This window comes from Coregonus lavaretus (assembly GCF_964263955.1).
Source record: "Coregonus lavaretus genome assembly, chromosome: 1".
NCBI lineage: Eukaryota > Metazoa > Chordata > Actinopteri > Salmoniformes > Salmonidae > Coregonus > Coregonus lavaretus.
In genome coordinates, this window is record NC_139988.1 from 30,511,197 (window position 1) to 30,523,906 (window position 12,710).

At 43.9% G+C, this 12,710-nt stretch overlaps 1 protein-coding gene across 1 annotated transcript in view; it reads right to left on the reverse strand.

The window, feature by feature from the left end:
* Positions 1-12,710, reverse strand: part of LOC311134776 (leucine-rich melanocyte differentiation-associated protein-like) — a gene marked incomplete at its 3' end in the record, with an annotated part of 292,408 nt that overhangs the window by 38,064 nt on the left and 241,634 nt on the right. Inside the window, exon 6 of the mRNA XM_084168557.1 lies at positions 5,430-5,514. Within this exon, the coding sequence (XP_084024683.1) occupies positions 5,430-5,514 (85 nt within the window). The remainder of the gene's footprint in view (positions 1-5,429; positions 5,515-12,710) is intronic.

Genomic DNA, 12,710 nt, shown 5'->3' on the forward strand with positions numbered 1-12,710 from the left:
CGTCCAAGCCTGCCCCATCTGCAACCAACACAAGTCGTCCTGCCAGCCCCCAGCCGGATTGCTGCAGCCCCTGCCTGTGCCCAGACGTCCCTGGTCTCACATCGCCCTTGACTTTGTCACGGGGCTGCCCCCTTCAAGTGGCATGACCGTTATTCTCACCATAGTTGACCGTTTCAGCAAGATGGCACACTTCATTCCCCTCCCCAAGCTCCCAACCGCCAAGGAGACCGCCCAGGTGGTCCTGGAACACGTCTTCCGGATCCACGGACTGCCAAAGGATGTAGTTTCTGACCGTGGTCCACAATTCTCCTCCGCTTTTTGGAAGGAGTTCTGTCACCTGCTGGGAGCCACAGTCAGTCTGACTTCCGGATTCCATCCCCAATCCAATGGGCAGTCAGAGCGGGCTAATCAGGAGCTCGAGAAGGCACTGCGATGCATGACTTCACGCAACCCCCACTCCTGGTCGCAGCAATTGACATGGGTGGAGTACGCACACAATTCTCTGACCTGCTCTGCCATCGGTATGTCCCCTTTCCAATGTGTTTATGGATACCAGCCTCCTCTATTTGCCAGCCAGGAAGAGGAGGTTACTTGCCCATCTGCACTTGCTTTTGCCCGTCGATGTCGCCGCACCTGGTCACAAGCCCGAGCCACACTCCTCAGATCCGTTGCCAGCTACACTACCGGGGCCAACCGTCGGAGAATTCCTGCTCCCACCTACCATGTTGGTCAAAGGGTGTGGTTGTCATCGAAGAACCTGCCACTCAGGGTGGAGTCGCAGAAGCTGGCACCTCGGTTCATTGGCCCATTCCCTATCATAAGAGTGATTAGCCCAACTGCTGTCCGGCTCCAACTGCCTAATTCCCTGAGGGTGCACCCCACTTTCCATGTGTCTAAGATTAAGCCCATCCATGAGAGTCCGCTGGTCCCTGCTGCGCCTTGTCCTCCTCCTCCACGGCTCGTCGATGGTGGTCTGGTTTACACCGTCCGCCGCCTGCTTCGGTCCAGACGGAGGGGTAGGGGTCTCCAGTACCTCATTGACTGGGAGGGCTATGGACCTGAGGAAAGGACCTGGGTGCCAGCTAGTCGGATTGTGGATAGGACTCTCATCACCGCTTTCCACCAACGGCATCCTGATCAACCTGCAATCCGTAGGGGCCGCCCCAGAGGGGTCCCTAACCGTCCTGCCCGCTCGGCTTCCTGTCCTGTGCCTGATCCTGTCTCGGGACCTGTCCCATCTCCCGACCACGGCCCTCCGGCTTCCTCCGAGGATGAGGACGTTCACTCGGACCGTTCGGAGGAGTTCTAGCCCTCCTCCGGCTCCCCTCCTCCCGCCCGGCGTGGTGTTGCTCTTGGGACTTCTGGGGCCGTCCCTTGGGGGGGGGGTTCTGTCATGAGCCTCTCACTCCACCGGGTTACCACCTTAATTTTCTTCCACTCTGCTCACCACTCTCTCTACTCAGCCTAACTAGCTCCACCTGTCCCTGCTCTGCTCTGCTCTAATTACTCTGCCAGCTGCGCTGCATTACCCACTACCTCTCCCAGTATTTAAGGCCCTGTCTTTCAGCTCTCCGGTGTCAGATCGTCTGCAAAGCTCACACCCGGAACCTGTTTGCTCGCGCTTCTGGCTCACCCTGGTTTTGTGACCCCGGACCTGCCTGATTTTTGGATACTCTTCTGCCCCAGGAGATCCAGACCTGCTTCTGCCATAACGACTCCTGACTACTCTTCAATCCCGGTAACTCTGACCAGCCTTCTGCCTTGCTACTACGTATTTTGGATTTCCCTTGAACTGTACTGCTGCCTTGTTTCATTCCGCCCTGTTGTGTCTGTGTCTCCCCCCCCCAGGACTTCTGGACCACCCACCACCGGCTTCATAGGACGCATCGCTGCCACTGGGGGGGGCACAGATCCAGCACATTGGACGGGATCCCTGTTTACCCCTGGAGCCTTCATTCACTCCCTACTTCCCTTTTCCCTTAAGTTTTAATAAACTTTCTGGTGTGACGCAATTGTGGTCCTCTGGTCGTCTGTCTGAACCGTGACAGAGAGAGGCCTGTAATTTTCATCATAGGTACACGTCAACTATGACAGACAAAATGAGGAAAAAAAAATCCAGAAAATCACATTGTAGGATTTTTAATGAATTTATTTGCAAATTATGGTGGAAAATAAGTATTTGGTCAATAACAAAAGTTTCTCAATACTTTGTTATATACCCTTTGTTGGCAATGACACAGGTCAAACGTTTTCTGTAAGTCTTCAAAAGGTTTTCACACACTGTTGCTGGTATTTTGGCCCATTCCTCCATGCAGATCTCCTCTAGAACAGTGATGTTTTGGGGCTGTCGCTGGGCAACACGGACTTTCAACTCCCTCCAAAGATTTTCTATGGGGTTGAGATCTGGAGACTGGCTAGGCCACTCCAGGACCTTGAAATGCTTCTTACGAAGCCACTCCTTCGTTGCCCGGGCGGTGTGTTTGGGATCATTGTCATGCTGAAAGACCCAGCCACGTTTCATCTTCAAGGCCCTTGCTGATGGAAGGAGGTTTTCTCACGATACATAGACCCATTCATTCTTTCCTTTACACGGATCAGTCGTACTGGTCCCTTTGCAGAAAAACAGCCCCAAAGCATGATGTTTCCACCCCCATGCTTCACAGTAGGTATGGTGTTCTTTGGATGCAACTCAGCATTCTTTGTCCTCCAAACACAACGAGTTGAGTTTTTACCAAAAAGTTATATTTTGGTTTCATCTGACCATATGACATTCTCCCAATCCTCTTCTGGATCATCCAAATGCACTCTAGCAAACTTCAGACGGGCCTGGACATGTACTGGCTTAAGCAGGGGGACACGTCTGGCACTGCAGGATTTGAGTCCCTGGCGGCGTAGTGTGTTACTGATGGTAGGCTTTGTTACTTTGGTCCCAGCTCTCTGCAGGTCATTCACTAGGTCCCCCCGTGTGGTTCTGGGATTTTTGCTCACCGTTCTTGTGATCATTTTGACCCCACGGGGTGAGATCTTGCGTGGAGCCCCAGATCGAGGGAGATTATCAGTGGTCTTGTATGTCTTCCATTTCCTAATAATTGCTCCCACAGTTGATTTCTTCAAACCAAGCTGCTTACCTATTGCAGATTCAGTCTTCCCAGCCTGGTGCAGGTCTACAATTTTGTTTCTGGTGTCCTTTGACAGCTCTTTGGTCTTGGCCATAGTGGAGTTTGGAGTGTGACTGTTTGAGGTTGTGGACAGGTGTCTTTTATACTGATAACAAGTTCAAACAGGTGCCATTAATACAGGTAACGAGTGGAGGACAGAGGAGCCTCTTAAAGAAGAAGTTACAGGTCTGTGAGAGCCAGAAATCTTGCTTGTTTGTAGGTGACCAAATACTTATTTTCCACCATAATTTGCAAATAAATTCATAAAAAATCCTACAATGTGATTTTCTGGATTTTTTTTCCTCAATTTGTCTGTCATAGTTGACGTGTACTTATGATGAATATTACAGGCCTCTCTCAATTTTTTAATTGGGAGAACTTGCACAATTGGTGGCTGACTAAATACTTTTTTCCCCCACTGTATATACAGTATATATATGGAGAAAAAAAAATGCACTCACTAACTGTAAGTCGCTCTGGATAAGAGCGCCTGCTAAATGACTAAAATGTATATATATATATATATATATATATATATATATATACAGTTGAAGTCGGAAGTTTACATACACCTTAGCCAAATACATTTAAACTCAGTTTTTCACAATTCCTGACATTTAATCCTAGTAAAAATTCCCTGATCTAGGTCAGTTAGGATCACCACTTTATTTTAAGAATGTGAAATGTCAGAATAATAGTAGAGAGAATTATTTATTTCAGCTTTATTTCTTTCATCACATTCCCAGTGGGTCAGAAGTTTACATACACTCAATTAGTATTTGGTAGTATTGCCTTTAAATTGTTTAACTTGGGTCAAATGTTTCGGGTAGCCTTCCACAAGCTTCCCACAATAAGTTGGGTGAATTTTGGCCCATTCCTCCTGACAGAGCTGGTGTAACTGTGTCAGGTTTGTAGGCCTCCTTGCTCGCACACGCTTTTTCAGTTCTGCCCACACATTTTCTATAGGTTGAGGTCAGGGCTTTGTGATGGCCACTCCAATACCTTGACTTTGTTGTCCTTAAACCATTTTGCCACAACGTATGCTTGGGGTCATTGTCCATTTGGAAGACCCATTTGCAACCAAGCTTTAACTTCCTGACTGAAGTCTTGAGATGTTGTTTCAATATATCCACATAATTTTCCTTCCTCAAGATGCCATCTATTTTGAGATGTGCACCAGTCCCTCCTGCAGCAAAGCACCCCCACAGCATGATGCTGCTACCCCCGTGCTTCACGGTTGGGATGCTGTTCTTCGGCTTGCAAGCATCCCCCTTTTTCCTCCAAAAATAATGATGGTCATTATGGCCAAACAGTTCTATTTTTGTTTCATCAGACCAGAGGACATTTCTCCAAAAAGTACAATCTTTGTCCCCATGTGCAGTTGCAAACTGTAGTCCGGCTTTTTTATGGCGTTTTTGGAGCAGTGGCTTCTTCCTTGCTGAGCGGCCTTTCAGGTTATGTCAATATAGGACTCGCTTTACTGTGGATATAGTTACTTTTGAACCTGTTTTCTCCAGCATCTTCACAAGGTCCTTTGCTGTTGTTCTGGGATTGATTTGCACTTTTCGCACCAAAGTACGTTCATCTCTAGGAAACAGAACGTGTCTCCTTCCTGAGCGGTATGACGGCTGCGTGGTCCCATGGTGTTTATACTTGCGTACTATTGTTTGTGCAGATGAATGCGGTACCTTCCTGGCGTTTGGAAATTGCTCCCAAGGATGAACCAGACTTGTGGAGGTCTACAATTCTTTTTCTGAGGTCTTGGGTGATTTCTTTTGATTTTCCAATGATGTCAAGCAAAGAGGCACTGAGTTTGAAGGTAGGCCTTGAAATACATCCACAGGTACACCTCCAATTGACTCAAATTATGTCAATTAGCCTATCAGAAGCTTCTAAAGCCATGACATCATTTTATGGAATTTTCCAAGCTGTTTAAAGGCACAGTCAACTTAGTGTATGTAAACTTCTGACCCACTGGAATTGTGATACAGTGAAGTATAAGTGAAATAATCTGTCTGTAAACAATTGTTGGAAAAATTACTTGGGTCATGCACAAAGTAGATGTCCTAACCGACGTGCCAAAACTATAGTTTGTTAACAAGAAATTTGTGGAGTGGTTGAAAAACGAGTTTTAATGACTCCAACCTAAGTGGATGTAAACTTCCGACTTCAACTGTACGTGTATATATACAGGCCCACTTCGTTATCTCCTCTAATAGGTCTGATGTGAGCGAGGACTATAGAGGGCTCATAAGGGAGTGTAATCTTTACCTTTGTGGTTCTTGCCGTCTCTAGAGCCTCTGGGTAGAGGGGTGTAGGGCATGGAGGAACAATCAGACCTGGGGTCACCTGGGGCCTGGGGAAACAAAACACACACACACACATACTTCACTACTTAGCTTGTAAAAGAAAAAACATGTCCTCAGCTATCAAACAAATTGAGAGATAGAGAGAGAGAAAGAGATGCAGAGAGAGAAAGAGAGTGAGAAAGAGAGAGAAAGGAGAGGGAAAAGGGAGAGATGCAGAAGAAGAGAAGGGTTGAGCGATTTCATTGCCGTGACTGATTGTCCGAGTGCCATAAATTCTATTGAAGCGAGACAGGAAATGTTGGAGCTCCATTCCTGTTTTATCGCAGATGGAGGGAAGGAGCGCGCCGGGCCAGGGCAGGTTTCATTACTTTGTTATGGAGAGGTAGGAGCTACGACCCTGGCTTTGATGGTCTGTCCCCCTCCCCTCCTGGCCTGTTAGAGGGGGTCTATATGGTGGAAGGCCTCATGACTACTGAGCCATGACCTGCTGTATGGGTCAAACCAAGGGCAGACACCACGCACTATGAACCACAGCCCCTCTAACCCTAGCCCTAACTAACACACTACTACTGCTACTACTGCTATCTGACCACACACCAACAGGTGGCATGACACCACCACTCTGACTCTTCAACCTTCTCTGTTACTTGCTTTCAGGTTTGAGACTTAAATCCACTGTTTCCTGAGTTCTCAGCTCTTTTACACTAGGTGGGTTCTTGGAAAGACTGTACAGTGTAAATCAGTGTGATGTAGGTCTATGTGGTGACAGTCTACATTTCCCAACTGTACCTACTGGAAATACATTGGTTGGCCGGATGTTGAATTTACTCCCAAGAACAGAACGGCCACTGGCAAGGCCCAAAATTAAGACAATACAAACATACTGATATTCAGAGTGAGTGTGTTTGAACAGGTCAAAAGTGTTTTTGTTTTTTGGTGTTGCTCTTCTGCTTCTTTTGGTGCCAAGGACCTAAACATCCTGTTTTATTTGTCTTCTGTTCCCTGGACTTTATCTTGACATGCTGCTATCTGATGCCTTTGCAGAAATACTCTCCTTTCCTCTCCTCCAGGAAGGAATTCATAAGGGCTTTTAATCACAGCAAAACACCAAAGTGACAAATACATATTAGAGATGGTTTAGTGCTGCTATTTGTCCCCTTGTGTGGTTGTTTCACTAGTCTACAGCCCCCACGCACAACCTTGAGAAACAAGAGAGCTGGACAACGCTAAATGAAAACATATTCTTCATCGGCGGTGTAAATTGAAAATGATCCCATAATGTGCTTTCAGATAGGATCTCTAAAGGACATTACAGTACAGAGGCTGGCCTGGGCTGGTGAGCACATGCTTTATATTACTAGAAGAAGAATAGTCCAGGACAAATGATATCAACAAGTTCTGGATGTAATAACTTACTGGTAGATGAGCGAATTAGAATTACAATATCACAAAATATCCTGTCGACATAATACTTTATACTTCACTTCGAGGTCAGTTTCTTGGGTGTTATAGCTATTTAAGGTAGTCCTTTTTTTTTTCTTTTTTTTTACAGTACAATATCTTACAACCAGTGATGTAGTGGCTAAACACTGATCACTGTCTGCTGTGAGTAAAGTAAGTCCTTATATTGTCAATCCTTCTTTCCACAATAGGTGGGTATACACTCTATTTCAGGTAGTATTCTACTGTACCATATCTAACAACTATTTGAGGTAGTATTCTACTGCACCATATCTAACAACTATTTCAGGTAGTATTCTTCTGTACCATATCTAACAACTATTTGAGGTAGTATTCTTCTGTACCATATCTAACAACTATTTGAGGTAGTATTCTACTGTACCATATTTAACAACTATTTCAGGTAGTATTCTACTGTACCATTTCTAACAACTATTTGAGGTAGTATTCTACTGTACCATATCTAAGAACTATTTGAGGTAGTATTCTTCTGTACCATATCTAAGAACTATTTGAGGTAGTATTCTTCTGTACCATATCTAAGAACTATTTGAGGTAGTATTCTTCTGTACCATATCTAAGAACTATTTGAGGTAGTATTCTTCTGTACCATATCTAACAACTATTTGAGGTAGTATTCTTCTGTACCATATCTAACAACTATTTCAGGTAGTATTCTACTGTACCATATCTAACAACTATTTGAGGTAGTATTCTACTGTACCATATCTAACAACTATTTGAGGTAGTATTCTTCTGTACCATATCTAACAACTATTTGAGGTAGTATTCTACTGCACCATATCTAATAAATATTTAAGGTAGAATTCTACTGTACCATATCTAACAACTATTTCAGGTAGTATTTAAACAGTACTCGAGGTCTGCCTTTCCTCTTCAATGTGTCAGCAGTATAATTTATATCCTAACATCCCCCAGTCATTGGGCACTGACTACATAACAGGTCTGTGTCTTAGACATAGAATTACAACCAATAGAACAATAAACCATTGATTTGAATAGGAGTGAATAAGAGTGAATGTGAAAGTCCGTTCTACCCAGTTCTGATTCTATGGCCTTTTTTTACAGTACAATATCTTACAACCAGTGATGTAGTGGCTAAACACTGATCACTGTCTGCTGTGAGTAAAGTAAGTCCTTATATTGTCAATCCTTCTTTCCACAATAGGTGGGTATACACTCTATTTCAGGTAGTATTCTACTGTACCATATCTAACAACTATTTCAGGTAGTATTCTTCTGTACCATATCTAACAACTATTTCAGGTAGTATTCTTCTGTACCATATCTAACAACTATTTCAGGTAGTATTCTTCTGTACCATATCTAACAACTATTTGAGGTAGTATTCTACTGTACCATATCTAACAACTATTTCAGGTAGTATCTTCTGTACCATATCTAATAAATATTTAAGGTATTATTCTACTGTACCATATCTAACAACTATTTCAGATAGTATCTTCTGTACCATATCTAATAAATATTTAAGGTAGTATTCTACTGTACCATATCTAATAAATATTTCAGGTAGTATTCTTCTGTACCATATCTAACAACTATTTCAGGTAGTATTCTACTGTACCATATCTAACAACTATTTCAGGTAGTATTCTTCTGTACCATATCTAACAACTATTTCAGGTAGTATTCTTCTGTACCATATCTAACAACTATTTCAGGTAGTATTCTTCTGTACCATATCTAACAACTATTTGAGGTAGTATTCTACTGTACCATATCTAACAACTATTTCAGGTAGTATCTTCTGTACCATATCTAATAAATATTTAAGGTAGTATTCTACTGTACCATATCTAACAACTATTTCAGGTAGTATCTTCTGTACCATATCTAATAAATATTTAAGGTAGTATTCTACTGTACCATATCTAATAAATATTTAAGGTAGTATTCTACTGTACCATATCTAATAAATATTTAAGGTAGTATTCTACTGTACCATATCTAACAACTAGTTAAGGTACTATTCTACTGTACCATATCTAACAACTATTTAAGGTAGTATTCTACTGTACCATATCTAACAACTATTTAAGGTAGTATTCTACTGTACCATATCTAACAACTATTTAAGGTAGTATTTAAACAGTACTCGAGGTCTGCCTTTTCTCTTCAATGTGTCAGCAGTATAATTTATATCCTAACATCCCCCAGTCATTGGGCTCTGACTACATAACAGGTCTGTGTCTTAGACATAGAATTACAACCAATAGAACAATAAACCATTGATTTGAATAGGAGTGAATAAGAGTGAATGTGAATGTCCGTTCTACCTAGTTCTGATTCTATGGCCTGAGAGGCAGCCCATTGAGCCCCAGAGCGACCTGCCTGTCTGGTTCATTTCCTGTCCTGCCTGAGAGATCACAGACTCTGTCCCTCCCCTGGCCCCACAAATACCCTCCTAATCCTGCTGCTTGTCCACAATTAATCTTCCCACCGGCCACGTTATTACCAGCACCACCCACAGACTGAGAGGGGGGGGGGATAGGGTGGTTGGAAAGGATGCAATGTTCTGGGGTCGCCCCTCCTTACGGGTCGGCAGGGATGTCAATCAGGCGCTGCCCCCCAAAAGTGGCCCGCTGTCAACATCAAGAGCGTTGCCTTGATCCCCCTCCCTACCACCCCATGCCACGTCACCTGATCAAACACCCTCATCTTCCCCTCCCTCCCTCCCTCCCTCCCTACCACCCTCCCTCCCTATCCACAACACCACCCCACCCGTAGAACATTAATCAGACAGTTTTCCCTCTCTCCTTACCCCCCCCTCCCCACACCCCACTACTCCCCCACCTCTCCCCTTTTACTCTATGACCCATACAGGGGATGAGAAAGCTGCTTGGCCTCTGATGATGGGAGTCCCTATGGAACCAACTTCATGGAGGACTAGATCTGAAACACAGCTGTTATCAGGGCCCTCTCTCTCTCTCTCTCTCTCTCTCTCTCTCTCTCTCTCTCTCTATTCATATATGTCCTCTATCTCTTTCTCTTTACCCCCCCCCCCCCCTCCATCGCTCCCTCTCTCCCCCGCTCCATCCCTCCCTCTCCCACTCTCCCTCCCTCCCTCCCTCTGTCTTTAAAAGGGCTGGCCGACCAGGCCAGTCTTTGATCACAAGCCTTAAGATTTTACACAAACATAATCAAAAGCCAAGGGTTGGCTCATAGGCCCACTGGACTCATTCATTTAGTACGGTCACAGCTCAGTGCTCACAGACGCTTAAGACATTTACCCTGACGACCAGACCACGGATCTTCATTGATTTAAAATAGGAACAAATTGCAGCTGTTTAAAATGACATCTATCCATTACATGTTTTTGAATGTGTTTTGACTCATGTCGGTAAGTCATAACAGTTTATGTGAATACCAATAATTAGCTACATTGAGAGTAGGCCTTTGTCGGTCCATGGCAAACTGGAATAATAAAATGCTGCATATTCAGGTCATAAATGAGCTTCAAAGAAATGAGAAACTGATGGATTGAAGAGGGCCTGAGATCACATCAATAACCGCTGGAAGCAAACATACTTAATGTTAAAAACATTCTCTGAGAGGCGGACTACAACTTTCTATCTCTCCTCTGTAGTTGTTCCTGCACTGAGCAGATGGGGGTGCTGCAGTGTCATCTATTTAAGAGCGTTCTCTCTCTCTCTCTCTCTCTCTCTCTCTCTCTCTCTCTCTCTCTCCCTCTCTCTCTCTCTCTCTCTCTCTCTCTCTCTCTCTCTCTCTCTCTCTCTCTCTCTCTCTCTCTCTCTCTCTCTCTCTCTCTCTCTCTCTCTCTCTCTCTCTCTCTCTCTCTCCCCCCCCCCTCTCTGTGCTGGCCTGAGTAGTATGCTCATCAAGCTAAGTATTGTTTTAATTTGCCGGGCCAGAGGCATATGCTGAGTGTTCACATCGTTATAGTCTCTGTGCTGTGTGAGTTATCAACACAGCTTAGGATAATACAGGCTGGGGAGAAGGAAAGCAGAAACCTCTCTGATAATGGAGAGAGAGGGAGAAAGAGAGAGAGGGATAACAGAAAGAGAGAGAGAGAGAGAGAGAGAGAGAGAGAGAGAGAGAGAGAGAGAGAGAGAGAGAGAGAGAGAGAGAGAGAGAGAGGGGAGGTAGGAAGACAGAGGAAGCTCTGTTAAATGTCATAATGAAAGATGACTCCCATACAGGATTATACATCACACCAGTACTGTCTGTCTTCTCTCTTCTGTTGTTTCATATGAATAAATGCTGATAAACCTTGAGGCAATAATGATTATTGCTTCTAACAGCTCACCATGAGAGAGAAAGGGAAAAATTGAGAGAAATGAAAGACATGAGAAATTGAGTTGGCATGTAGAGTATGTTCTGAATATACCTCAGACCCAACATTGTGACACCCCTAGACTATACCAGTCTCAGCTTCATTCTGTGAAGTCTGTGTTGAAATCAGGTATTTCTCAGATAGGCAGAGCCAAAACCATACAGTATATACTGAATACAGTTCAGAGAGTTTGGCAAACTCTGTCCAATGTTAAGATATCAGTGCCAAATGTTTCATGGGGATTTTGGTCAAATATAGTGCACTACAAATACTAGATTGTCAATTGAGACTAAGGCAGATCTCTGGATGGAGTGCCCTGTTGGTAAGGACTCATCCGCCCCGTTGCTCCCTTCCTCTCTCCCTCCCTACTTCTCGCCTCACCTCAACCTCCCTAGTTAAGACTGACCAGCAATACAATCTAATAAGGGCGAGCGAAGCTACGTCGTAGAGGGCCAGCGGTGTAAACAGCAGCTCCTTTTTCTATCTCCCTCTCCATCTGGACAAGCAGACAAAGTGCTAAAAGGAAATAAATAGGTCCTGACAGCCACATCAAAGGGTTCAGCCGGCAGCTTACTGCTACTTAGGGCACAGGAATGCTGTTGCTAAGCATCAGACCACAACCTATCAGGGCCCAAGGAGTACACGGAGGGGCCGAGGACTTGGCCTTGGAGAGTAGTGTGGGAGATGGGGTTGGGGGGAGAGAGGGGGAAGAGAAAGAAAGAGGGAGAGAGAGAGAGATGGGGGGAAGAGGGAAGAAAAAAAGAGGAGGGGAAGGAGGGAGAATAAACTGACAGTGAGGGGAGGCTAGGGACTAGGAGGTTTTTGTAGCTTAAAGCAATTGTTAGAAGAAACAAGCTTTCTGTTTTGTTTTCTCTTGACACCATTTCTGCTGTTTGCGCTTGCAAAAGACATGTATAAAAATGTCTTTTGAAATGTTTTCTCTTTGGGTCTATATCAAAAATATTTATTTTGTGTGTGAACGTGAAACTTTTTTTCTCGTCTCTCCTTTAGCACTTGCACTGCTTTCTGATGATTTTAAAGATCAGAGGAGACAGAAGTTGTACATTTATTTGAGTCAACATTTAATGCTGGACTGACATTTTTCATAATACTTTAATGTCATTTTGTGCATCATGCCTCTGATGTTCAGGGTTATGAACATAAAAACACATAAACATCCTGAACAACAAAGATGCAAAACAAGTAATAGAAAATGATACAGACATTGACTAACAATAACTTAATAACAGTCACGGTTAATGATGGCAAAATGTTCTAATTAAGACACAAAGCGATTCTCCTATTCAAAGTTAAACTCCAGTTTAAACATCACCAGTAGCAAAGATGACTACGTACCACTGAGATTATTTTAAGAGGTACATTTAAGAGCCTAAAACAAATGATAAGTGCATGTTTTCGACAATGAAAAACTAGCAACAAAGTGCC